Source organism: Pleurodeles waltl, chromosome 3_1 (assembly GCF_031143425.1).
Source record: "Pleurodeles waltl isolate 20211129_DDA chromosome 3_1, aPleWal1.hap1.20221129, whole genome shotgun sequence".
Classification (NCBI taxonomy): Eukaryota; Metazoa; Chordata; class Amphibia; order Caudata; family Salamandridae; genus Pleurodeles; species Pleurodeles waltl.
This window is the reverse complement of record NC_090440.1, coordinates 1,328,359,022-1,328,385,239: the sequence shown is the minus strand read 5'-3', so window position 1 is coordinate 1,328,385,239 and position 26,218 is coordinate 1,328,359,022. Positions and strand designations below refer to the sequence as shown.

At 43.2% G+C, this 26,218-nt stretch overlaps 1 protein-coding gene across 3 annotated transcripts in view; it reads right to left on the bottom strand.

The window, feature by feature from the left end:
- The window catches only part of NCKAP5 (NCK associated protein 5), a 671,283-nt gene that overhangs the window by 103,546 nt on the left and 541,519 nt on the right, over window positions 1–26,218 (bottom strand). For all 3 annotated transcript variants that reach the window (XR_011201523.1, XM_069224677.1, XM_069224678.1), the window contains exons 9-10: window positions 22,132–22,233; window positions 96–287 (exon numbers count right to left, since the gene is read on the bottom strand). Coding sequence is in view for 2 of the 3 variants with exons in the window: in XM_069224677.1 (XP_069080778.1) it covers window positions 96–287; window positions 22,132–22,233 (294 nt within the window). In the remaining variant the exon portion in view is untranslated. The remainder of the gene's footprint in view (window positions 1–95; window positions 288–22,131; window positions 22,234–26,218) is intronic.

Sequence of the window (26,218 nt, the reverse complement as noted above, 5' to 3'; positions counted from 1 at the left end):
AATCACAGATCTCTTTTTAGGTTGCGCTACAGATGAAGCACATTTAGCAAAAGGGATTGCCTGCTATACTCGACATAAAGGAAAACTGATTCTACCAATTTGCTGCACGTTTTCCCATCGTTCCATGTGCAGGAGGAGCCGCTGGAGTATTCACTGCAGGCACTTGAGAGAGAGAGTTCACTACTGCTACAGCTGCTCCGCGGATATAGCCGGCTTGGTCCTGTGGTGTGTAACTGACTATGGCATTTAATGGTGGGTATTCCAGATTTCACATGCTGCTGCCATTCCTGTTGAACACAAACAAGTTTAACTTTAAAAAGCAAACACACAGTTTGGTTGCAAGAAATAACATGTGTGACAAATTTGCAATGCACTTATTAAGTAGAAAATTACCAAGCGCCAGGACAAACAAAGTAATAGTATTCTTTTTTAGCACACACCATCACACTAGCCTCATAAACAATGCAAGACATCTAGGGTCAACTGAATAAAATATTGGTTGCAAAAAACCTAGTCACAATATGAATCAGAATTTTTTTCACAATTGTTCTGTGTGGAAACTGACCTATGTACTAATAGGTTGCTACATAAAATTCCACTTTGGAGTGGTTTGAAACATCACTTTCCTTGATAGGATACATTGAACATCTTCTTCCTGCTTTAAGAAGACACAGTAAATGATTGCCAAATGGTGGCCTATCCATCTATACTACGGCAAACTGAAATTTGAAATTGTCCCTTTAAGTCTATAAGTGTCTTGGTTACTGAGGATTATGATTAAGACTCTGTAATCCTTGCCCAACTGGCCCCTTTAATCCTTAGGAACATATATAGCAACTCAGAAAAACTGATTTTTGACACCCTTGAAGTCATTAATGGTGATTTAAAAATGTTATATTCAGAGCGAATTGGCTCCTAACTGGTGATTTTAATTTAAATGTAATATCTGATTTTGAAGCGTCAGAATTTGTAATAAATCAAAACTATTTTTTGACCTGCTACCTTTGGTAGAGATGAGACTACTTAACAGTCGATTTAAATATGGTCAACCTGTAACGCCTGCCCCAGTTACCTCTCTTACAAGATCTTGCATAGATTACAGTCTAACAAGTGCAAACATTATTAATGAGGTACGATCCTTCAGAATTAAGGCCGCAATGGAGAATGTTCATTTTCCACAGCTGATCGCCATTAGAATAAAGGATTTTTCAAATTGAGAACACCTACTCAAAATTTGTCATTCATATACATTTAATTTGAAAAGGTTAGTGTTGCAAGGCTAAATATTACACTCGACTGAGTGTTTCAACCCATGGTGTATAATTAAAGATGATTTAGCAAATTTCAAGTGGAGCCCATTAACCCTGAAATTCGGACTAATTTTGCAAATTCTTTACTGGAAAAGTTTGGTAATCCATACAACCCTAGTTCCTCAAGTATTGTTCTGGGTTCAAAGCAGAGTCACTAGTCCTCTAAAATGTTGACCCTCCAAAAAAGGTAACTGAACATAGGGAAAAGTAGACTAAACAGGAGGGAGACTGTCTCAGCTTTGGCAAATTCAAAGCTTAACATCTTCCTACAAAAAAGCAATTTGGGAACCAAAACTTGGGGCTCAAAATAAAAAGTGAACTCTATTGCATTTTTTTTGTAGTTCCAAAATTGTTGAGCAATTTAGGAACTTCGTGACTGATAAGCTATTGGTAACAACGAGCAAATAATTTGCATATTACTGAGGAAAACTGTTAATTGTGTTAGTAAGTTGTACGGCAACAACAGATTGATGTATCTATTGAAGACTCTAACCTCTACATGAAGGAAGAACCTGGTATTACTTTTAATGATAAATAATAATTTGAGTGGGTATCATGAAGTCAAAAGAAAATATTGCTCCTTGTCCAAATAGTCTGCCTGCAGTCCTCTTTTTAAAAAAAAGAAATACGTTTTATGGACAAATGTTCTGATTCCTTTGTTTAATCACTGTCTTTTTCCAAACACCATACCTGCATTTCGCAGCACACAAAGAAAGAGGTAAAAGCCTCAGGGGACTGTTTTTGTGCAGGATGATGCCCCTTTCTGCACAAAAACAATCCTGAATGCATCGGATGCACCTTTACACCATGGTGCAAGGGTGCCTGCTTTGGCACCATGCTGTGAAAAGGCACCAGTGCAGGGGAAATGTGCTGTATTGACTTAAATATGGCACATTTCTGCCCTTTCCTCGCACATTTGCAGCAAAATGACTTGCTGCGCTGCACTGTGTGACAGTCTCTTAAATATGCCCCTGAGTAGGTACATAAATCGTAGCTCTGTCCGGTTAGAAGGAAAAGGGAATTATTATTTGCAGTCCATCACTTGGAAAATCGTAGCGAACATTTTGGACATCAATTTTGGCTACAGCAGGAGATGGTGGATAATAGTCCCAAAGTCATAGATTTGCCTGCACCAAATGCTACTTGGGAATCTGGTTCAGAGAAGCAGCTTCGGTGTCCGGAAAAGAGAGGAATCTGACAAATTCATCAAAAGATTCGGATGTGAGGGAAAGCGATGGGTTAACGAAATGTCTAGTGACTATTTGAATATTACCGAGAGTCAAAAAATCTAAACTGTTTCACCTCCAAACTATCCACAGCAATTGTGGCAAAAAAGCTTCCAGGAAACGTGCAGAAATGCGACTTGATGCTGCATGTTTTTTATAAAATGCGGCTCGGTATCTAGTTTAACTCATTATAACGTTTCACCATCTTGTGTGTGATGCTTAATCTGTTTAACACACTCCAATATATTTGTCTCTATTTCTATTTCCTAGGAACACACAAACCTCTGAGTAGGCACATAAGTTAGGATGTTGCCACTTAATAAAACACATAAAAATGCCAACAAACACGCAAACAGACACAGAAAGCTGCATCTTCTAAGCGCACATTACAAGCAAGTGAGCATAATGTAACCTGACATCAGAGGCACGTGTGCATAACTACTAGCCTTGAACCTCTAAACACACCATCGCTTATTAGCATGGCCCATTGAAAACGGCCAGTAACTGTTAATGAAGCTTTGTGTCAAATTTTCGACTCACACACAGTGTCTCCAAAACACATGGCCAGAAGTGGCTGCAAAAAGAGCTACAACGGCACAAGCCCTTCCTGACAACTGCATTACAGCCCCCGAACATAACAGATGAGGCGCTGAGCACTGGACAAGGTAAATCAATTGAGAGTCCCCACCAGAATGTCCAGCGAGAATGGAATCTCTCCATTACAGCATAATTCTGTTTGCTATCTAGTCCAAAGCTTTGTCTAAGAAACTCTCGGGTGTGGGGCCATCCATCTTTATGTCACCCTGAGACAGCCGAAACCCCCTGCTTATGCAATTTATTGACACTTTGCCGCTGCCTTTAGTACTTCTGTAGTTATCACCCTTCTACAAATGCAATTTCAGCTGACTGTGACTAAATGCTGGCTTTGAGGGAGAGAGTAATGAGGAACAGATAGCAGGAAAAAAATATTAAAGCTGTATACAGCCATCAGAAGTGCTCCGTGCGTTCATCTTCTGACGCTGCGACGCGCCACATCACTAGAACTCATTTAGCAGCCGCGCTCATGTAATTATTAATATCCATTCAGTGGTCAAACACAACAGCTCTTTTGAAAGAATTAGACGTATCGCGCTGCTGCACAGTTGTCTTCGGATGCTGTGAAACTGGGCGAATGATCCGTAAACTCTGATCTTGGAAGTATTGATTTTTGGACTTGTTTGTGCCTCGGTGCAATTTTGCAGCAAGGGAAGGCTTCATGTTTATATCCCTGTGATCGAGCAAAGGAGAAAAGTATATCAAATTCGCAATTTTCTAAGAAGTGTAACTTTCACAGGGATGAGGAGCGGTTTCAGCTAGGAGACACAATGTTTGATTTACTTTCTGTGAAGAACGAATATCACTCGGCTTAAACACGAATAGTCAAGGCAGACATATATATCGATAAATGTATTATAGTTCGTGTACAGTAAATAATACTAGTTATGATGATAAAAATAATTATCGAGGTGAATGTTTTTCATCACCCTTTTAGCACGTAAAACATACCTTTTATTGCACAGCCTAATTAAGCCTGAACATACAGGGAGTGCAGAATTATTAGGCAAGTTGTATTTTTGAGGATTAATTTTATTATTGAACAACAACCATGTTCTCAATGAACCCAAAAAACTCATTAATATCAAAGCTGAATATTTTTGGAAGTAGTTTTTAGTTTGTTTTTAGTTTTAGCTATGTTAGGGGGATATCTGTGTGTCCAGGTGACTATTACTGTGCATAATTATTAGGCAACTCAACAAAAAAAAATATATACCCATTTCAATTATTTATTATTACCAGTGAAACCAATATAACATCTCAACATTCACAAATATACATTTCTGACATTCAAAAACAAAACAAAAAAAAATCAGTGACCAATATAGCCACCTTTCTTTGCAAGGACACTCAAAAGCCTGCCATCCATGGATTCTGTCAGTGTTTTGATCTGTTCACCATCAACATTGCGTGCAGCAGCAACCACAGCCTCCCAGACACTGTTCAGAGAGGTGTACTGTTTTCCCTCCTTGTAAATCTCACATTTGATGATGGACCACAGGTTTTCAATGGGGTTCAGATCAGGTGAACAAGGAGGCCATGTCATTAGATTTCCTTCTTTTATACCCTTTCTTGCCAGCCACGCTGTGGAGTACTTGGACGCGTGTGATGGAGCATTGTCCTGCATGAAAATCATGTTTTTCTTGAAGGATGCAGACTTCTTCCTGTACCACTGCTTGAAGAAGGTGTCTTCCAGGAACTGGCAGTAGGACTGGGAGTTGAGCTTGACTCCATCCTCAACCCGAAAAGGCCCCACAAGCTCATCTTTGATGATACCAGCCCAAACCAGTACTCCACCTCCACCTTGCTGGCGTCTGAGTCGGACTGGAGCTCTCTGCCCTTTACCAATCCAGCCACGGGCCCATCCATCTGGCCCATCAAGACTCACTCTCATTTCATCAGTCCATAAAACCTTAGAAAAATCAGTCTTGAGATATTTCTTGGCCCAGTCTTGACGTTTCAGCTTGTGTGTCTTGTTCAGTGGTGGTCGTCTTTCAGCCTTTCTTACCTTGGCCATGTCTCTGAGTATTGCACACCTTGTGCTTTTGGGCACTCCAGTGATGTTGCAGCTCTGAAATATGGCCAAACTGGTGGCAAGTGGCATCGTGGCAGCTGCACGCTTGACTTTTCTCAGTTCATGGGCAGTTATTTTGCGCCTTGGTTTTTCCACACGCTTCTTGCGACCCTGTTGACTATTTTGAATGAAACGCTTGATTGTTCGATGATCACGCTTCAGAAGCTTTGCAATTTTAAGAGTGCTGCATCCCTCTGCAAGATATCTCACTATTTTTGACTTTTCTGAGCCTGTCAAGTCCTTCTTTTGACCCATTTTGCCAAAGGAAAGGAAGTTGCCTAATAATTATGCACACCTGATATAGGGTGTTGATGTCATTAGACCACACCCCTTCTCATTACAGAGATGCACATCACCTAATATGCTTAATTGGTAGTAGGCTTTCGAGCCTATACAGCTTGGAGTAAGACAACATGCATAAAGAGGATGATGTGGTCAAAATACTAATTTGCCTAATAATTCTGCACTCCCTGTATACTACAAGGCACTATATTCTATTTTGCTGGCCCATCTTTTGGATCACTGGCTTGGTCGCCAATTATCTAAGGAAGGAAAGAATAGAAGTTGCTAATCTAAATTTGCCCTATTTTGCCCCTGCACTACCCAAGGTAGCCTTTGTAGGAACATAAATAAGCAGTGCTCAAAGAACACATTTTACTTTTTCAAATATCAGTTCTTGGACAAAGATGGGATATGGTAGTTGTTTGGTATTGGTCAAACCGTGCACGATGGTCACTTTCGCTTGGTTATTTGATGTCCATATTCCATGAAAGCTAGATAGCTAGAAAGTAAGAGCAAAACTGCTTGTTTTTTCGCGCTATTCTTTCATTGATTTTGAATGAAGTGCTTTTAACTTAACCTTCCTTTAGTTACATCACACCAAAAGGGTATATGTTCAATGAAATACAAATGCAAGCAGGCTTTTGATGAACATAGTGACACACTGTACAGGCTCAACAGTATCTATTTTGTATTTAACTTTGCTGCTGGGTGACTCACGAAATATAAAGATTATTGAGAATTCTTGCAGAAGATTTCAAGGAGGCCTACATGTTTAGATTTGTGCGTCTAAAGGGCCTGTAAAGAAGAGGCAGAGGTGGTCGATAAAATGACTGTAATAGGTTAATGAGAAACAAAATAAATAGTTGGTGTTAGGTAAGCTGGTGTGCAGTCAGAGAAGTATTTGTAGCTAATAAGGGTGCATTTAAACCATACATAGTGTTTTAAGGGTAGGCAGATCCAGGAAGGCTAGCTGAAGTCTCTAGGTTTTTTGGCAAAATCAGTCAAAACTTGTTTGTTTGAGGTGATCAGCAAATATTGCAAACTTATGGAGATTGCGTTACATGAATCATAGTTGAAATTCACAGCCAATCTAAATTCTACTGCCTGTCTTGAATGTCAGTGGCATGCAGAAATCAACCATATGTGGGTACTAGCAAGAACGCCAGATAGCTAGAATATACCAGCAACACTGCTTGTCTTTTTATTGTATTCTCTCATTGATTTTGAATAGTGTTTTAACCTAACCCAACCTAGCTTCCGTTACACCACACCAAAAAGATATAAAATCAGTGAAATAAAGATACAAGCAAGATCTTGATGAACACAGTGGCACATTGTAAAGGCTCAACAGTCTCTATCTGTATTTAAAGTTACTACTGGGTGACACCCGAAACACGGGTGGTGTATTGTGCTTCCAGCACCCATCCCGTCTGCTCTCCATGGTCAGCTTGCTTCTCCAACCCTGTCCCCTTGCTCAATTCCCTCTGTTTTCCATGTGCAGGCCCCTATCTCCTCCCATCTGCCTTGTCTGGTCTGTTGTTGTGCCCCGGCCCCCTCCCTCCTGCCCTTCATGGTCTGTTATGCTGCAACTGCCCTCCTGTCTGTCCGGTATTGCCAGCATGCTGCCCTTGCCCCTCTGCTCTCTGTTGTTCCTGTGCATGGCCCTGTCCTCTCCCTAATGCTTTCCATGGTCCATTGTGCTGCACTGCTTGACCTGTGTGGTGTATTGTGCTTTTGTAACCCCTGATGCCTGCCCTGTAGGGTCAGGTGTCGCTGCCCATCTCCCTCCTGCTCTCTGTTATCCAATTCCATGTCCCTACCCCATTCCTCCTGCTCTCAGTGATCCATGGTACCATACTTGACAACATTTTGAACTTGGTACGAGGTAGATTTTGCACACAAAAAAAAGAAAAAAAAAAAAACTGGAGAATTGGTTTCCCCCATTGACTTACATTGAAAAAGAGGAGATTCTGAATCAGGTCTGTTGGCATGTATGGTTGTACTGCCACCCGTTCTTCCTTCTGCTCTCAATGGTCTGTTATATTGTCACAACTCTCTTGCCTGTAATGCATGGTTGGTTTGTTGCCCCTGCCCTCCATGGTCTGTTATGCTACCACTACCCCTCTCGCCTCCCAGCGTGGTCAACTTGTTGCCTCTCCACCCTCCTCCCTGCCCTCAATTATCCAAGTCCATGTCTCTGACAACTTCCTCCACACAGAATTCTAATAAACGGCTAGATTGCTAACATTAATACAAAAGTGTGGCATGCCTGACGCCATCTTGCTCTAATGAAAACTGTAATACCTAAAGCATTTCCTTTAGAAATTATAAAAATAAGGGTGTCTTATTCCCATAACAATTATAGTTAGTGCTCTAAAAAACTAAAATGAGGACATATTTCCTTGTTCTCAAATAGCGGCAAAGCACATTACATTATTTGCTATCTTGATGTTTTTTATCCAGTTAATCACTTGATTATATGCTGCACCTAGGGGAGAGAATGTGGCATTATGGCTTGAGCTGCAGACTTTGCAACTGGGGAACCAGGTTCAAGTTCTGGTGTCAGCTTGACATCCTGTGATTGTGGGCCAATCACTTAGGGGGGTCATTCCGACCCTGGCGGTCCATGACCGCCAGGGCCGGGGACCACGGAAGCACCGCCAACAGGCTGGCGGTGCTTCCAGGGCCATTCTGACTGCAGCGGTAAAGCCGCGGTCAGAAAAGGGGAACCGGCGGTTTCCCGCCGGTTTTCCCCTGGCCCAGGGAATCCTCCATGGCGGCGCTGCTTGCAGCTTGCAGCGCCGCCATGGGGATTCCGACGCCCTTCCCGCCACCCTGTTTCTGGCGGTTCTTACCGCCAGGAACAGGATGGCGGGAACGGGTGTCGTGGGGCCCCTGGGGGCCCCTGCACTGCCCATGCCACTGGGATGGGCAGTGCAGGGGCCCCCTAACAGGGCCCCATGAAGATTTTCTCTGTCTGCTTTGCAGACAGTGAAAATCGCGACGGGTGCAACTGCACCCGTCGCACCCCTGCAACTCCGCCGGCTCCATTCGGAGCCGGCTTCCTCGTTGCAGGGCCTTTCCCGCTGGGCCGGCGGGCGCCCTTTTGGCGGTCGTCCGCCAGCCCAGCGGGAAAGCCAGAATGGCATCCGCGGTCTCCTGACCACGGAGTGGCCATTTGGCGGTGACCGCATGGTGGGCGGCGACCGCCGCCCGCCGCGGTCAGAATGACCGCCTTAATCTCCCCAAGCCTAAAGCCCAAAAGCAATTTGTCCTTGTGTATTGTAACTGATGTTCATGTACCTTTGGGTCAAGTCTGCTCTACATAAAAATCCAAAAAAACAAAAGAATTATCTGTACTGCATACTTCTGTTATTGAACTATACTTGGGCTACATTTGGATAATATTTGTGCTACATTTAGGCTCTTTTTTTCTCTGGTGGCCATTTTGGGAGAGTTATTTGTTATGAAGCTCCCTTATCTCCTCATTTACTGAACCATCCTCAGTAGAAAATGTTTTCAGTTTTCCACTTTGATTCAGTCTAGATGGTGGTCAGAAGTGCTGCACTTTTGGCATTCATTCAGAATATTAGCACTCTAGTGAACATTAGAACACTGTAGTAAACTGCTAATCACCTGGTAGTTGGTTAACTGGCAGTCTGCTGCTGGTGCTGAAAGTACATGTCAGAATGTTTTAATGAAATAGAAGGTACTTTAGAACTCATTTAAAACGTGTCCTAATTTTACTTTCTACAGCACTAATCATAATTTATATGACAACATGAACCACCTCATTTTCTTCCTTTTTAAATTAAATGTTTTAAGTTTACCATTTTGATGTAATCAAAATGGCTTTGGGAGTGCCACACTTTTTCCATAAGTAAGACTGTTAGTGCTCAAGTTGTTCTTTAGAACACTCTGGGAGGCTGTAGTAGAACTCAAGGGAATGAATTGATAGGCTGCTCATGTTCTAGGTACATGTTTTACTAAGAATGTCAGACTTCATTTTCATATGGCTCAGAAAGACAGTTTGAATTTACTGAAAATATGCTCTCATTTTAGCTTCTAGAGCACCTTCCATTACCTCTATGGGAAAATCGTGAGAAAAATGTTTTCTATCAAACATGATTCATGAGATTCATGAAATCTCGGCAGAAGGGTTTTTCACATGGTAAGATCACCTTAGCAACAAATGACATATTGTAACTAAAAACTGTTATCACCCTTTGTATGCTCTCCTTTTTGTGACCCTTAACCCCTTCGCTGCCATGCCTTTTCCCCCTCAGGTGGCAGGCCTTTTTTTGGTTATTTGGGGCAGGTTGAGCTTAGGCCCTCATAACTTTTTGTCCACATAAGCTACCCACGCCAAATTTGCATAGTTTGTTTTGCAACATCCTAGGGATTCTAGCGGTACCCACAGTGTGTGGGTTCCCCTGGGGGAGACCAAGAAATTAGCCAAAATACAGCAAAAAGTTCGTTTTTTTAAAACAAAATGGGGAAAAAGGGCTGCAGGAGAAGGCTTGTGGTATTTTTCCCTGAAAATGGCTTAGACAAAGGGTTTGCAGTGCTAAAATCACCATCTTCCCAGGTTTCAGGAACAGGCAGACTTTGAATCACAAAACTATATTTTTCAACACAATTTTGGCATTTTACAGGGACATACCCCGTTTACTATTAATTGTGCTTTTAACCTCCTTCCAGTTACTGACAGAAATGGGTGTGAAACCAATGCTGGATCCCAGACAGCTAAACATTTCTAGAAAGTAGTCAAAATTCTGAATTCATCAAGGGGTCATTTGTGTAGATCCTACAAGGTTTTCCTACAGAAAATAACAGCTGAAATAAAAAAATATTGAAACAGACATTTTTCTCCACGTTTTACTCTGTAACTTTTTCCTGCGATGTCAGATCTTTGAAAGCAATATACCGCTATGTCTGCTGGACTCTTCTGGTTGCGGGGATAAATAAGGCTTGTAGGTTCATCAAGAACTCTAGGTACCCAGAGCCAATAAATGAGCTGCACCTTGCAATGGATTTTCATTATATACCGGGTATACAGCAATTAATTTGGTGAAATATGAAGAGTGAAAAATAGGTATCAAGGAACCTTTGTATTTCCAAAAAGGGCACAAGAAAAGATGTTGATAAGCAGTGGTCATTTTCACATCTCTGAATTTTGGGGTCCCCATATTAGCATGTGAATTACAGGGCATTTCTCAAATAGACATATTTTTTACACACCTGTGCATTTTTTTAAACCAGACACCTAGGGGAATCCAGGATGGGGTGACCTACTGGGCTCTCACCAGGTTCTGTTACCTAGAATCATTTGCAAGCCTCAAAATTTGTCAATAAAAACACTTTTTTCCTCACATTTCGGTGATAGAAAGTTCTGGAATCTGAGAGGACCCACAAATTTCCTTCCACCCTGCATTCCCCCAAGTCTTCCGATAAAAATGGTACCTCACTTGTGTGGGTAGGCATAGTAGCCGCAACAGGAAATTCCCCAAAATACTATGTGGACACAGCAAAGTGATCAAGTACAAAACTACCTGATTTTGCAGGGGCACCTGCATTTATGGTCCTGGGCTCAGCAGCCATCTAGGGAAACCTACCAAACCCAAACATTTCTGAACACTAAACACCCGAGGGAGTCCAGAGAGGTGTGACTTGCGTGGATCCCCCAGTGTTTTCTTACTTAGAATCCTCAGCAACCTCTAATATAGCTACAAAAAAATCAAATTTTTCCCACATTTCTGTGTGGGATCACTGCACTGGCACAAATGTCCTATCACCCAACGTTCCCCTCAGTCTCCCGGTAAGAATGATACCTCACTTGTATAGGTGGGCCAAGTGCCTGTGACAGGGAAGAGCCAAAAACATGTAGAAAATGAGGACCATAGCAGGTCCAAAAGAGCAGTTTGAAAAAAAACGTTTTTAGGCTGACAAGTTGGGCAGAATTTTTATCTGTATATATGGGACAAATTTTATGGAATCCTGCAGATTCCGAAAGGTTTGATCACAAAAATGTGGGGGAAATGTGTGATTTACAACAAAGTTGGAGGTTTGCAGGTCATTGTGGGTAAGAAAATGGTGCGGGTGCATGTGAAGCACACCACAGTGGACTCACCCAGATGTTTAGTTTTCAGATGTGTCTAGGTCTTGTAGATTTTTCTAGATGGCAGCGTCCCAAACTCCAAAAAGTGCAGCCCTCACCATTCCAAGTGGATGATTTTGAGAGTTAGACAAGCTCTCACGGCCCAAATGTAAAACCAAAACCCAAAATAATCAAATGTCCTCTTGCTTGCTGTGGGATAAGATGTCTTGGTGTGCGGGGGAAGACTGTTACCCCCTTCAGTTGGGGTGGGGTCATAACCATGCCCATACTGGTTGGTAGCCATTACCCCACTATCTTTTTTTTAATTCCCTGGCATCTAGTAGGCTTTCTACCCCTCCCCCCGGGAGTGGATCGGGGGTAATTGTCCCATCTGACCACCAGTGGGTTTAACAACTTTGTCCCAATTTATTTGGGGTGGGAGTATGGCCATACCCCCACCCACTTTTTTTAAACAAAAATCTTCCCTGGTCCCCAGGGGGGGCAGAAATGGCCAACAGTTATGGGGCCCATGGAGAGTGACCCTTGCCCAAGGGGCTGCCTCCCCGAACACAACACAAACACACCAATCCTTGCTGCCTAAGTGGTTTCTGCCTCCCTGGGGGCAGATCGGCCTAATAGAAATCGGCCGATGGTAGAAATGGCAGGGGAGCGAGCCTTGCTTAAGGGGTTGCTCCCCATCTATAAAAAATAAAAAAATCCCTGGTACCCAGTGGTTTCTGCCCCCAAGGTGGGCAGAAATGGCTAATATAAAATTGCTCCCAGGGAGCGACCCTTGCCTAAGGGGTCGCTTTCCATCTGTAAAAAAAAAAAAAAGAAATCCCTGGTGCCTAGTGTGGGGCAGATCGGCCTAATTAAAATAGGCTGATCTGGCCCCAAGCGGGGCAGCAATGGTCCAAAATAAATTTGCCCCCCAGGGGAGCATCCCTTGCCCAAGGGGTCGCTCCCCTTGCGTGAAACTGACCTAAAAAATCCCTGGTGTCTAGTGGTTTCTGCCCCCTTTGGGGGCAGATTGGCCAAATAAAAATAGGCCAATCTGCCCCCAAGGGGGGAAGAAATGGCCTAAAAATAATTGTATCCCCTCCTGTAAAAAAAAAAAAGAAAAGCAAACAATCCCAGGTGTCTAGAGGTTTCTGCCCCTCTGGGGTCAGATGGGCCTAATTACAGTAGGGCGATCAGAAAAGGCCTTTAAAAAGATTCCACCCACTCCCCCCCCCCGGGGAGCGGCCCTTGCCAGAGGGGCCACTCCCCTTATATAAAAATATAAAAAAATAACAAACTCCCTGGTGTCTAGTGGGCATTTCTGCAGCCCGCTTCATGATCGGGGAGGTTGGGGGTGGAAGGGGAAGCATTTCCCCTTCCACCCCTTATGGGGGCTGTGGGTGGGAGGCCCATGGGGGGAGCGCTAGCGCTTACCCTGTGGGCCGGGTGCAGGGTGAACTGGTCTTGTCCCCGGCACAGTGGAACCGTGGGGCGAGGACGAGACCAGCTTGTCCCAGGGACCCACGGGGTTAAAACCTGACATTCACTACAATGCATTTCATTGGGGTGCAATCATGTGTATTGGTCCCAAGATGGCTGCCATAGTTTCCTGGGTGAAGTACTAACAGCCAATCAGATCGTACCATGAGATGTGTGCTTATGATCTGCCAAGATATATTAATTTGGATTTCCCTTAATATCTCAAGAACAAGGAACAGATTTACACCAAATAACAAAAAGTGTGCTTTCTGGAGCAGGAGCTATCTTCCAGCCAAATTGGTGTAATTCTGTTCAGCGGTTAGGGCTGCAGTTCTGTCTAAAATCTCTATGGGAATTAACATGGGAAACGCACTTTTTTTTACACCTCCCCTTTTCTCGCCCCCCGTTTGATGGATCACCCCGAAACTTTCCATGCACAACATGACACTTTATTTGGAAAATTACATAAAGATTTATCAGACGGCGCCAATGATATATCCAAGTTAAAAAAAGCTTTGCCTATGGAAACAAGTTCCTAAGTATAACTACCTACTGGTGACCTCCAGTAGGATATATATATGGAGAAATTCATTAATAACAAACAAAGGTTACAGGGAAGTTATAGTTAGGTTTTGACTTTATTCGCACAAAACCAGACAATTTCAGCAGTTATAGCTAAAGTTATTTTAAGTAACTATAACTTGCAGGGTAATGTAACTATAACTGGCACCTCCGCCATGCACAGTTTTTTTCTTCAATAAATTGACTTCTAGTGTTTCACTAGTATTTGTATTGATGTTATAAAAGTTATCATAGTGCTGTAATATCTAGGGTAATTAGCAGTGCATGGCAATGGCGCGAGTTATAGATACCTTAGGCCCACTCACTCTCCCATATAGCCACTGTTGATGTGACTTCTCCGCTGGGCCAGCGGATGGAAACGGTGTTTTGGTCCGCTGGCCCAGCGGAAAAGTCATCATAGGGAGCAACAAAGACCACCAGCACTGGTGGTATAGTGGTGCCCGCAGCTTCAGTGGTCTTTCTGTAAGACCGCCGAAGTTGTAATGAGGGCCTAGTGTATGTTAGAAATAGTATCGCTCATTAGTAGTACAGAAAGTATACTATTTTAATTTTTCAGTACCTTGGTATATAAGTTTAACACTCATAAACTTTAGAAAACACTTACTGGATGATGTCATCCGTGATGTCATTTGAGATGTCATCAGTGATATCATTTGAGATGTCATCAGTGATGTCACTGACCATGTCATGAGTGATGTAATATCTGAGGTCATAAGCAGTGCATTGGGGAGGAGTAAGTTATAGTTTGCTCAGGTAACTATAACTGCTGAATTTCACTGGTTTTGTACAAGTGAAATGTGAGTCTAACTACAACTTACTTGTAACCTCTGTTTTTCAGTGAATTTCTAAGTTTTCTAATTCTATTTCCTAACTATAAGGTCCTATATATATATGGTACAAAGACAGGGTCGGATTGGGACCAAAAATAGGCCCGGGCACCCAAACACCCAAAACAAAAGTGGCCCACATTTGTGATATTTGAGATTTGCAACCTTTTTTGAAGCATCATTCTTTATTGTATAAGAGGGATAATTTTAGGAGTACTTTATGGTAAAGAACGCCTTGTATTACTTGTAAGGCCAGTAATGTTGGTCATGACTTAAAACTCCATTATTCCACTGACTCCTACTCACTCTTCTGCTAACGCTTATCTTGAGGTCTGTGAATCTCCCATGCTCCCCCTCATATCTCCTCCTGTCTATTAGGCCATAATCCATGTCTACCCAGATGAAAAGAGCAAGTGATGACCCAAAACGTTGTGTACAAAGATAATTGTTGAAAAAGTGTCTGGAAAGGAGTGGTAACTTCTGGATGAAATTCATATTGCTTGGTGTTTTTGTCTTCACTTACCAGGTCCTACTCAGTAGATATGTGTAAAGGAGAAGGGGTGCCTGGAAAAGTATTGTACAGTTTAAAATTTGTCAATAGATATACCATGTACTATATGATATTTAATTGAAAGAGATAATCAAAATGTTACTAGCCGATGACTGTCTTAAATTTGTATGGATTGTATTTGTATATAAAACAATAAAGATGAGATGATATCAGTAATTCTCTTCCTTTTAATAATCAAGGGAGTGATATATATTTATATAGATGAAATTGTGAGAATAAAGTCATCAGTTGAGAAGTAATGATGAGAGCGGTATCAATATTGAAATTAGATTTGAAGCAGAGTGACTAGATGCTCTCTAGATTCAAAGTCTTTACGAATTTTATTTAAAAAAGGCACAGGCTTTTACAGTGGGCCTAAATATAAAAAAGACAAACTCTGCTCATGGTCTCTGGAACGCATGAGAGAGATGCTCATTTTGAGTGCTGTTTAGGCGAGACAGATCTCCAGCATGGACAAAAGGCTGGAAGTGATAGGCCCTCAACATTGCCTCTGTAGTGGGAGAGGCAAACCACCAACACAAAAAAAAAAAAAATCTCTGTCTCTCAACACACCACCCATGAGGACTCAGAATATTTCTTTTAGGAGCTTGTGGTCTGAGTTGTTGAATGCAGGGCTGCTCAATACCAAAGCAACGAAGACTTGGTTTCACCTTGTCTCGCATTCTTCTACCATCCCACTCTTCCTGTCTCTTTATTTCACTCTTGCAGGTTCATTTCCTCTATCCCATCTCCCTTTGTCAGTGCTTTATTATGACTTAATCCTCCTCTTTTTCCGGCTTTCTATCTCTTGCTCTGGTCAAAATCTCTTGATAAAAAAGAAACCTTGGTGTTCAAAATGAGTGCTGGTGCCAACCACTACCTACACACTGCACGAATTAAGCACTGTGTGCTGATGCGGTGATAAAGGGACAGTGATGTGTTCATTGATGATGAATGACATGAGCTGCTGACATTGGTGCATCTGAGTGAAAGGGCAGAGCATTGCTGGAAGAGCCAGAGAAAGGAAAGCTTCATACAATTTAAGTTATCACATAATGCTTTGCACTGGTTTTTCTGCCATTTTGTCACACTGTACAGAACAGGTGTTTTTAATACCACAATCTATTTTTCTCAGCAAGAGGAATAATTGGTTTGGTACTCTCCAGATTGAAGGCTTTAGGTATTATTCTCGGCCACTGAAATTTTGCGATTGTGCTGTCGTAGTTTGGACTCTTGCTCTGGGCAAGACTGCTGGTTTAAGGATCACAGTACTTTTGTTTGTAGGCGACTGCGTCTTTCCTACAACAAGTCGCAACTGTTATCCCAACCTTACTGGCTCACTAGCAGCACCTCACCAGAAACGCAATAGTAAAAGGTGATTTATGGCAGCCGTATACGCATGGACTCGAAAATAAGACATCTCAGGGAGTGTCGTGGTTAAACGGAGATTACCCTTTTCTCACAGATATATTATGTCTCATAAAACCCCAGGCAATGACACAGATGCAGTAAAGTTATAATCGTTTTTTATTTAACATAACTGCAATTTGCGATAAGTTGCATGGACTGCAATGATTAGGATAATGAATATAGCAAGTAACAGTATTGTGAAGACAAGAGTCATTGTTACGAAGACCCCCACCATTTTGCAATACATAGAAAAGATATATGAGATGTAAGATACCCTACTAGCCTAAGAAAAAGGCCTAACCTCCTACCTAAAGGAGAGCTGGGTTCGTTAAACCTAATCTGCCAATGCCGTGTTCATGAGAGGAGCCCCCAACCCTCATTACCTTGGAATGAGGTCTCTATCTCAGACTCCGCAGGGACACGAAGACTGGGTCAGCGTCAAGATGACTGCAGCATCGGTATCAGCGATGGTGGCGATGCCCTCTGGTCGGAATCCCTCTGATTATCTGTCTAAAGTGTAATGTATTTATACAGATCTACAAGGACCCCTGACGTAGGTGTGTCCCTAAACAATAGATAACAGACATGCTTGGGACGGCAATTAATATCAACAATCCCTCGAAAGTATAGAGAGGGAAAATCACTAAGTGTGAACACCTACTGTTTGTTTGTCTTTGGTGCTTGATCTTGACGCCTTGGCACGGTGACACTGATAATGTAACTCATAACAGGAGGCCTAACTATAAACAAGGCAGCCATTTTACAAGAAATAATTAATTAAATGGGCTAAAATAGAGCAAGCTAGGTAGGTTAAAAGTCACTAGGTGACGGGGGCACGAGTCTACAAGCCAGAGGCTAAGCTAACTCCTGCTATCCCATTAAAACGAACTAGGATTCACTACAGTGCGGCTGGAGACCTATTCGCATATTGATTTGCTTCATTTGCCACATGACTCAACATTTGTTGCATAATCCACAAATGTTAACAAAAAGAAACTTTGTTTCCAGCTCAAACTGTTCAAAGGTTCCATAAAATGCAAGAACACTTGTTGACTTGCAGTAGAAAGCCCTCTGCAATGCTTGGCTGCTTACCTCTCTGTTGCTTATTTCCATATTTAAGTGTTACTTTGTAGTAATGAGGTGCAGCCAATGCCCAGACAGTAAAAATGACAAAATAATGAAGTAGTACTATCATAAAATCTGCCACATTACGCCGCATAATATGCCTTTTTTACCATATAATTTACGCAACCTTGCCACACAATTAGGCCCCCCACTGCTGCATAATTCCTGGTATCCTTGTTATATCAATACATCCCACCAGATATCATGTTAATCACAGTGCTTTCTTATTGATTAAACGAGGAATAAAAACTTACAGTTCCGTTGTTTTTTTCTGGAAGTAGTACACGAGAACGCTTGATCTCTTTGAAAAGTAGCAACACTTTCTGTGGGGCCTTCTTTTGACTAGGGCAATTTAAAGGCCGCACTGCTGTGGCATTGAGGGCCAGGAAACATGCAGCCAAGGGCATCTGCTGACAAACATCTACATTAAGTGCTAAATCTGCAGAAGACAGGAAAGACAGGAGGTCGCTTTCCCGTTAAATTCTGGGTTTGAGACAGGAGATTGGTAGAGCATCAAGGACGCCTCGCCACCATGAATGGGAGTGTTAGCGTGGCCATCCACTGCGTGGACAAAAGCAGTACTCCGTTTATTGGCCCCACCACTTCCCCTTCCAAGGCGAGTGAAAACTCTGCCTCTAAGAAGCAGCATCTCCTGTGGCGAAGCCTCCCTGTCATGCCCTAAGGGCAGGGTGGAGGAAGTGCACCTACCACATGTCCTGACCGCGAGGGCTCGCCCACTGTCATTATATAGCTGACAATGGGCTGCGAAAATCTGTGCAGTGTTGTGAAGGGGCTGCTGCAGCCTCTCAAGTTTAGAACAGCAGAGCAGGCCCGAACACTGGAGGGAAAAAAAAGGCTCACATCAAGCCTCCCACCCTCCCAGTCCGACCATGTACATAGATGTGAAGCTCAGAATACTAAATTTATACTTACCTATTTGCACTTATCTTCTTGATATTTTGGACACAATATTCTGTATAAAAGATTTTGTCTTCGATATTCTATCAAAGATGTCTTCAATATTCTATCAGACATCCCCACAATGGAGACTCAATTACAGGAAATGACTTTTCTTCTCAACAGTGTTAATTTTCTTTCGTATCTCCTCTACTCAAATCTCTGTGCTGTCAGGTGGCATCTGTGTGCACGTCAGTGTTATAAAATCACTAGTCATTAAATAAATAACGCTTCAATGGAATCAATGAAGCCAGACATTGCATGCTTGTTGGTATAATGTCTCAAAGCCCATGCGAAGACATAGGTGAACAGCATTCTCATACTCAAAATACATCATCATCAAGACATTGGCATGGTGCAATGCATTTAAGCCATGAGCTGAAAGACGTTAGCTCTGTGAACAAAATAGTGTGGAACGCTGCCTTTGAAGTAGGCAAACTTCAAAAGAAAGTCTCTGTTGTCCACAAGATCCTGCCTTCCCCAGGCCAGGCCCCCGCACACACCAGGGGATTGGAGACTGCATTGTGTGAGGGCAGGCACAGCCCATTCAGGTGTAAGTGACCACTCCTCCCTCCACTCTAGAACAGATGGCTCATAAGGATATGCAGGCTACACCCCAGCTCCCTTTGTGTCACTGTCTAGAAGAGATGCACAAACAGCCCAACTGTCAGTCTCACCCAGACAGGGAATCCACAAACAGACAGAGTCCCAGAATGGTTCAAGCAAGAAAATGCCCACTTTCTAAAAGTGTCATTTTCAAACTAACAATCTAAAAACCAACTTCACTAACAGATGTGTTCAGAGACCCCAAACTCCAAATTTCTATCTGCTCTCAAAGGGAAATTACACATTAAAGATATTTAAAGGCAGCCTCTATGTTAGTTATGCTAGAGATAGGACTTGCAACAGTGAAAATCGAATTTGGCAGTATTTCACTGTTAGGACATGTAAAACACATCAGCACATGTCCCACCTTTAACATACACTGCGCCCTGCCCATGGGGCTACCTAGGGACTCCCTTAGGCGTGCCTTACATGTATAAAAAGGGACGGTTTAGGCCTGGCAAGTGGGTACGCTTGCCAAGACGAACTGGAAGTTTAAAACTGTACACACAGACACTGCAGGATCATGTCTGAGCCATGTCTATAGGGTTACTCATGTGGGTGGCACAATCAGTGCTGCAGGCCCACTAGTAGCATTTGATTTACAGGCCATGGGCACCTGTAATGCACTTTACTAGGGACTTACTAGTAAATCAAATATACCAATCATGGAAAAGCCCATTACTCATATAATTTACACAAGACCACTTGCACTTTAACAATGGTCAACAGGCGTAAAGTGCCCAGAGTATAAAAAACAGAGTCCAGCACACAGTCAAAACATAGGAGGCAGAGGCAAACAGACAGGGGAAACCACGTCAAGGATGCAAGGTCTAACAGATCGTATATTTGAATCACAACTTAACTGATGTCAAAAGAAGAAAGAAAAACATGTGTGGGACCCGCTTTTGTCCAGAGTGTGATGAAGAATCTGATGGACAGTTTTAAGCCACATCTGTGACCCATGCCCTTAGCAAAACATAAACCGCCCCATTATACTTTAGGTGTTCATATTTTGAAACACCACTAAAACTGTACAATACAAACAACAATATCCCACCAGTGTGTGTGAGCCAGAGCTCTGCTGCTGACATTCTAAGACAGGGGAGTTCCCTCACTTGCACAGAAATCCCTGTGGAAATAATGGTATTACTGGTTTCACTACATTAGTACATGTCCCTACTATGGAAAGTGGGGGCACAGGCAAATTCCTAGAAACATGCAGAAAGAAAACCAACAAGGAACTGGTCTACATTCTGAATACCTCTTTGGAGCAACTTCAGAAGTGGATGACTAGGGCCTGCCGACTGTTCATTACTCGCTAATCCCTCGCCCCATGCACAGAGAGGGTGCAGTCTCAAAATGCTTGCCCTGGAGGGTTTAGCGGCAGGGGCAAGTTCCTTGCCAAAGACAAAGTACTAGAGATGTAGGGCCATATTACAGCCTACACAAACAGTACTTATAGTGCTATCCCTGCTGTTTGGTATTACTGAAGTGGCCTAAGTGTGACCTTTATTTCAGTGGAGCTCTATACATATCAATGAATATCTATCAACAGTGGAGCACTATACATATCAATGAATATCTGTAAACGGGATATATACACCCAAATGGAGATTTACCTCTTGCAACCACCTCACTATGTGAGGCTTAGGAGAGACAAGAATGGCTTCAGGAAAATTTTGGCATTTTAACTGGGGAGATGAGTCTTGGCCTCCAATCAAAGCTAGACCAGGTTCCTGAAATGTCTCAGTCTGTCCAGGTACGCTTGCACCCACGGATTGAGAGGACCACAATGCCCCAGAACGAGGTTGGTGCAGTGAGAGACTGCACTCACCCTTGCATGAAACCTCAGAGTCCCCTTTCACACCCTAAGACAGACATGTGAGACTGCTTTTCTATCAAGGTGCTCTAGGAGTAGAGCTACTCATATGCACATGTATAAAATGGCCACTTGCACAGGCAGCATGTCAGAATAAGGTCCCATGGTTGTATGTCCAAATAGTGCGCCATGAATGTATGTCAGGATAACACTCATAAAAATATTTCCTGACATGAATTTGTGTCCTAAATATTGTTTCCAAATATATTGTTGTGTTGGGTGAAAATTTTACATGAACTCCAATGGGACTAAATTATATTTAGAACACAATATTTTGGTCAGACATTTAGTCCATGATACTCTGCTACCATATGCATCTAAATGACACTTTGGGGTTGCACTGAAGGGGGCTGTTGCTCTGCACTCACAACATAACAGACATTGTCTGACAGTGACCCCCGTGTTTGAGAACAAGGTAAATTTTGCCCAAGAATGTGTAGTTATATATATTTTGTTTTAATGCTCAATGGCAGAAGTATAGACTACAACAGTTCACGCTGTATCTATAGCTGGCTGGATTGATCCATTTAATTACAAAAGTTCTGGTGGTATATGTAAATATTTCAATTGAAGGTTTTTCGAAGCGGTGCTTTTACTAATGTACCACTACTCTAAAGAACTAACGCTTTACACTCTTACTTGCTTAGCTTTGTTTTACACGTTTCTGTATTTCATTGTCCTGTTTCTCCAGTGAGTCAGATATTAAAGTCACTCTGGTCACAAGTTGTCTTACAAGCACAAACCCACCCCTTTTGAAAACACTGCTCAACACATGAATTTTTAAAGACTCATACATAATATATCATAAATGTAAGATGAATTATATGGCGCACGAACTATAATATAAAGCTCCTCATCCATTTCTCAGAGACCATGAGATGTAATCGATAACCAAAACAGTATCTTGAGGACATTGCCGAGATTTATGCTCTCCTTGTCCAGAGTGGCGTGTTCTGCTTACTGTATCAAGACGAGACAGAATATCGAGCTATCACAAGTCTAAATGATAAAAGGGAGACATGTTTTCTGCCACTGAAATGTTTCAAGGTGACCAACGTAACAGCTCATGACGTCACTCGGCACTGATGATACAAAATTTACTGAAAAAGGCTCCAAACAGCGAGAAAACTCACATGACTCCGAAAATCGCTCCGCAGCTGCCTCAAGCTCCTGTTTCTTTCCACCTCGGTCAGCAGATCCACCGACGAGAGGTCTAAGATTCGGGAATGCAGTTTCTTGAAAAAAAAAATGGATAATTAAATTGTTCTCATCTGAAAATCCTTCATATTCAATTTAATTATTTTATGTGCATTGACTGACGGCATTTGTCCCTATAGCTGTACGGTAAGAACGATTAAAACAGAAAGAAGAAAACAAAATGTCACCCTGCGGATCATTTGAATCTGAAGGGGAAGTTACTCCTATGGTTGGCTTTATAGGCACACTTGTGTTCAACTAAGGAGCGCAAAAAAGTTGTGACTCAGACCCAAGATTGTGAAGGGGATAAGGGCCTACTTCTGAAACAAGCATTGGCAAAACCAATAGACCTCGGGTAAATGTGTTGCTGTATATAGAGAGTTGTTAATTTGTAAAGAAGTCCCTCAAGCAGCTCCGTGGAAGCACTTGAGTGGAGTCTGGACTCTTTTAGACTGTGGTTGAAAGGGGCAGACCTAAAGTCCACTCTATACACATTGTGAGCAATAGGTCTGTTTGTCAGTTGTGCTTTTAAACCTCAAACTTAACAAGCAATGGTAAAACAAATAGGTTGCGAGTATTCAAGCAATTCTCTTTGTCAATGGCTGTACAGCATCGCAGTTAAAAAAAAGCACTAGTACGCAACTAGTTTTCTGGCCTTAACATAGCACTTTTTTCTGGCAGGACACAAGGCTTAGTGCAGAGAAGCAACAACGCTGGACGGGCCAGAAGGGAGCATGCAACAATGTAGGAGGGAGCAAGCAAGGGGACAGAAGGGGGTAGCACAATCACAGAGAGAGACAGGAGGGCAGAAGGGGAAATCAACATCACAGAGAGGGATGAGGGATGGCAGAGTAAGCGGCAACAAGCTGAAAGTTAGGAAAAAAAAGTCTTATGACACGGCCAATGCTGGCTGCATCACAGAGCTTTTGTTCTGGTGGGAAAGGATGGTGGTGGGGGCAAGCTACAACGTCGTATGGGAGGGGGTAAGCAATTGGATGGGAGGGGGAAAACAATGGGTCGGGGGGACAAGCAGCATCACAGAGGGGAGCGGGAGGGTAGGGGGGGATAACCAAGTACAAGGAGTGGGGCGGGAGGACAAAAGCAACATCATGGAGAGAGATGGTTGGATGGGAGAGGACAAGCAACAACCCAGAGAGGGGTGAAAGGGGACAAGCAACATGATGGAAAGGGGGAGGAGGGGCAAGAAGCATATGGAGAGTGGCTGGGAGGAGTTAAGGGGCAAGCAACATCACACGAAGGAATAGAAGGTTGGGAATTCCAAGGAACAACACTGAGAGAGGCGAGAGGAGAAAGCAACAAGACTGAGTGGGGAGAAAGGGTGGGAGGGGAAAGCAACAACAATGCGAGAGGTGGGCGGGGACAAGCAATATCACAGAGGGGTGGGAGAGGACAAGCAACATCACTGAGAGAGATGGGAGGGTGCAAAAAACAACATGTAGAATGGCACTAGAGGAAAGGAGCAACACAAAGAGGTGGAAAAGGATGAGGGCAAACAACAAGGAGAAGGTGTGGGAAGAGAAAAGCAACATCACTGAGAGATACAGGAGAGTGGGAGAGGACAAGTAACAACATGGAGGCAGATGAGAAGGTGTGACAGGGCAATCTGAAAGTTAGAAAAAAGAGCTATGACACAGCCGCGATGTAGAGCGTTTTTCCGGTGGGAAGCGACTCTGGTTATGGGTGAAGCTACAACTTGGGATGGAGAAGACTGGGCAAGCAATGGGATCGGAGGGGGCAAGTAATGAGACGGGAGTAGGCAAGCAACATGACAGATAGTACAGCAGCGTGGGAGGAGATGGGAAACAACATGGATCAGGAGGGGATTGCATCATCACTGAGAGGGACGGGAGGATGGGCGAGAGCAGGCAACAACACAGAGAGGGCCTGGAGGATGGAAGGGGTTAAGCGATATCAAAGAGAAGTATGAGAGAGTGGGTGGATGCAAAAGCAAGAGGATGCAAGCAGAATCATGGGGGTGAGAGGGTGGGGAGGCAAGCAACAACACTGAGAGTGCTAGAAGGGGACAAGTAACATCACAGAGAGTGGTGGGAGGGAACTAGCAGCACATGGAGGGGGCAGGATGGTGTCAGTGTGCAAACAACATTACAGAGAGGAATGAAAGGGTGAGAGGGGGCAAGAATAAACATGGACAGGGGCGAGAGTATGCAAGCAACGTCAAGGGGGTGAGGGTGTAGGGGACAAGAAACAACAAGGAGAGTGGTGGGGGGCACAAACAACATCTCATAGAGGGGTGTGAGCAGACACACAACACCGAGCAGGACTGGAGTATGGGAGGGGGCAAGCAACAGAATGGAGAGGGATCGTAAGCTGGGAAGGGGCAAGCATCTTTTCAGAGAGGGCTTGGGGGGACAAGCAAAATCACAGAGAGGGACAGGAGTGTTGGAGTGCCAAGCAGCATCACAGAGAGGGACATGAGGGTGGGGGGTTACAAGCAACGTCATGAAGAGAGGTGGTAGTGGGCAAGCAATATCTAGGAGAGGGATGGGAAGATGGAAGGGGCCAAGCAAACTCACATAGAGGGGTGGAAGAGGGCAATCAACATTATGCAGAGGAACAGGACAGTAAGGGTGGGCAAAAAACAACTTAGAACGGGAGGAGGACAAAAGCACCTGGGTGAGAGAGTGACACAGGACGTAAAAGCACTTGATTGAGATGGCCTGCCAACACATTTACTCTGAAGGAGTACTTCCAGTAAAAGAAAAAATTTGCTCAAAAGCACAAGCATGAAAGGATGCTATAGTTGGGCTACGCTCCGGGGTGGGTGAAAGGGACAAAGAGGAAATGAAGAAGACAGGCAGGTGGTGACAAGACAGAAGCAAAATAAATGAGAGTGACAACTAAGACAACCAATGGTAAACAATAGATGGACTCTACCCCTCCCCCCTCCCGTAAGCTAACAAAATGTCTTGCAAGCAATTCTGCATTTGTGCATAGGCAAGACCTAAAAACGACACAAACTTTTATAATCAAAAGGGTGGCCTTTCCATGTGTTTTAGGCCTAGGTGATAATTCATAATGCAACAGTAAGAATGATGTTCTGGACAATATAAATCAAGGGCTCAATGAGGTGACCAAGGGAGGAGAGGCGTAAAAAGAGTCATAAAGGCAGCATTTGCAAAGCAATCGAAATGTTAACCTTGTTATACTTAGCAGACGCTATGCACGAAGTGCATGATTGTAAAGCTGACCCTAATTCGAAACAGCATTGATCTTGCACAGCCCTTCGTTGTGCTCATTTTAACGCAAAGTCATTAATGTCATCTGTTAAGAACAATTAATGTGAATGGAAAATAATTGCATTAGGGAGCTTGGGAGTCTCAGGATTTTGTGCATTAATATTCGCACGCTGTTCAATTATACACGAAGCTCTTTATTTCCGTTTTGCTTGGAAGGTCTGTTAAACGGGTGCCATTTCCCCATATTAATCTGTCTACTAATTATCAGGGCTTTCGGAGTGCATTAGGCCTGATCTGCTTAATTGCAAATACAATAAAACTCATGACTTACGTAAACAGCAGCGCTGTTTGACTGATAAGTTTAAAGGAGAGTTGACACTTGTAATCTTGCTAGCTCGGATCACTTAATATCTCTTACATTTATGTAGGCGCCAAAGAAGAACGAAAAGGAATTTGGTTGAGCCAAAGTCTGTGTTTGTGGTTTCAGCTGAAACTTTTCTCAGTTTTCAGATATGTCTGCCGGCCCAGCATCAGTTTCATTGTAAACAAGAGGTGCCACACCCTACGTAATCTCATGCCCCGAATGTTTACCCTGACCTGGGAAGTTTTTGACGGTGATTCAAAAGATGGCGCTTCAAGCACACTGTCCTCTTGCGGCCACTCTCCTAATATGGAGTCTCCACCCTGCTGACAAAATGACGCCGGAGCAGAGGTCTTGGCTGAGATTGCAAACTGCATGCATGCTGACAGAATGTGTCGTACCTAGTCTTGGTTTGGCAACCCGGTTGACTTTGTCCCGGGTGTA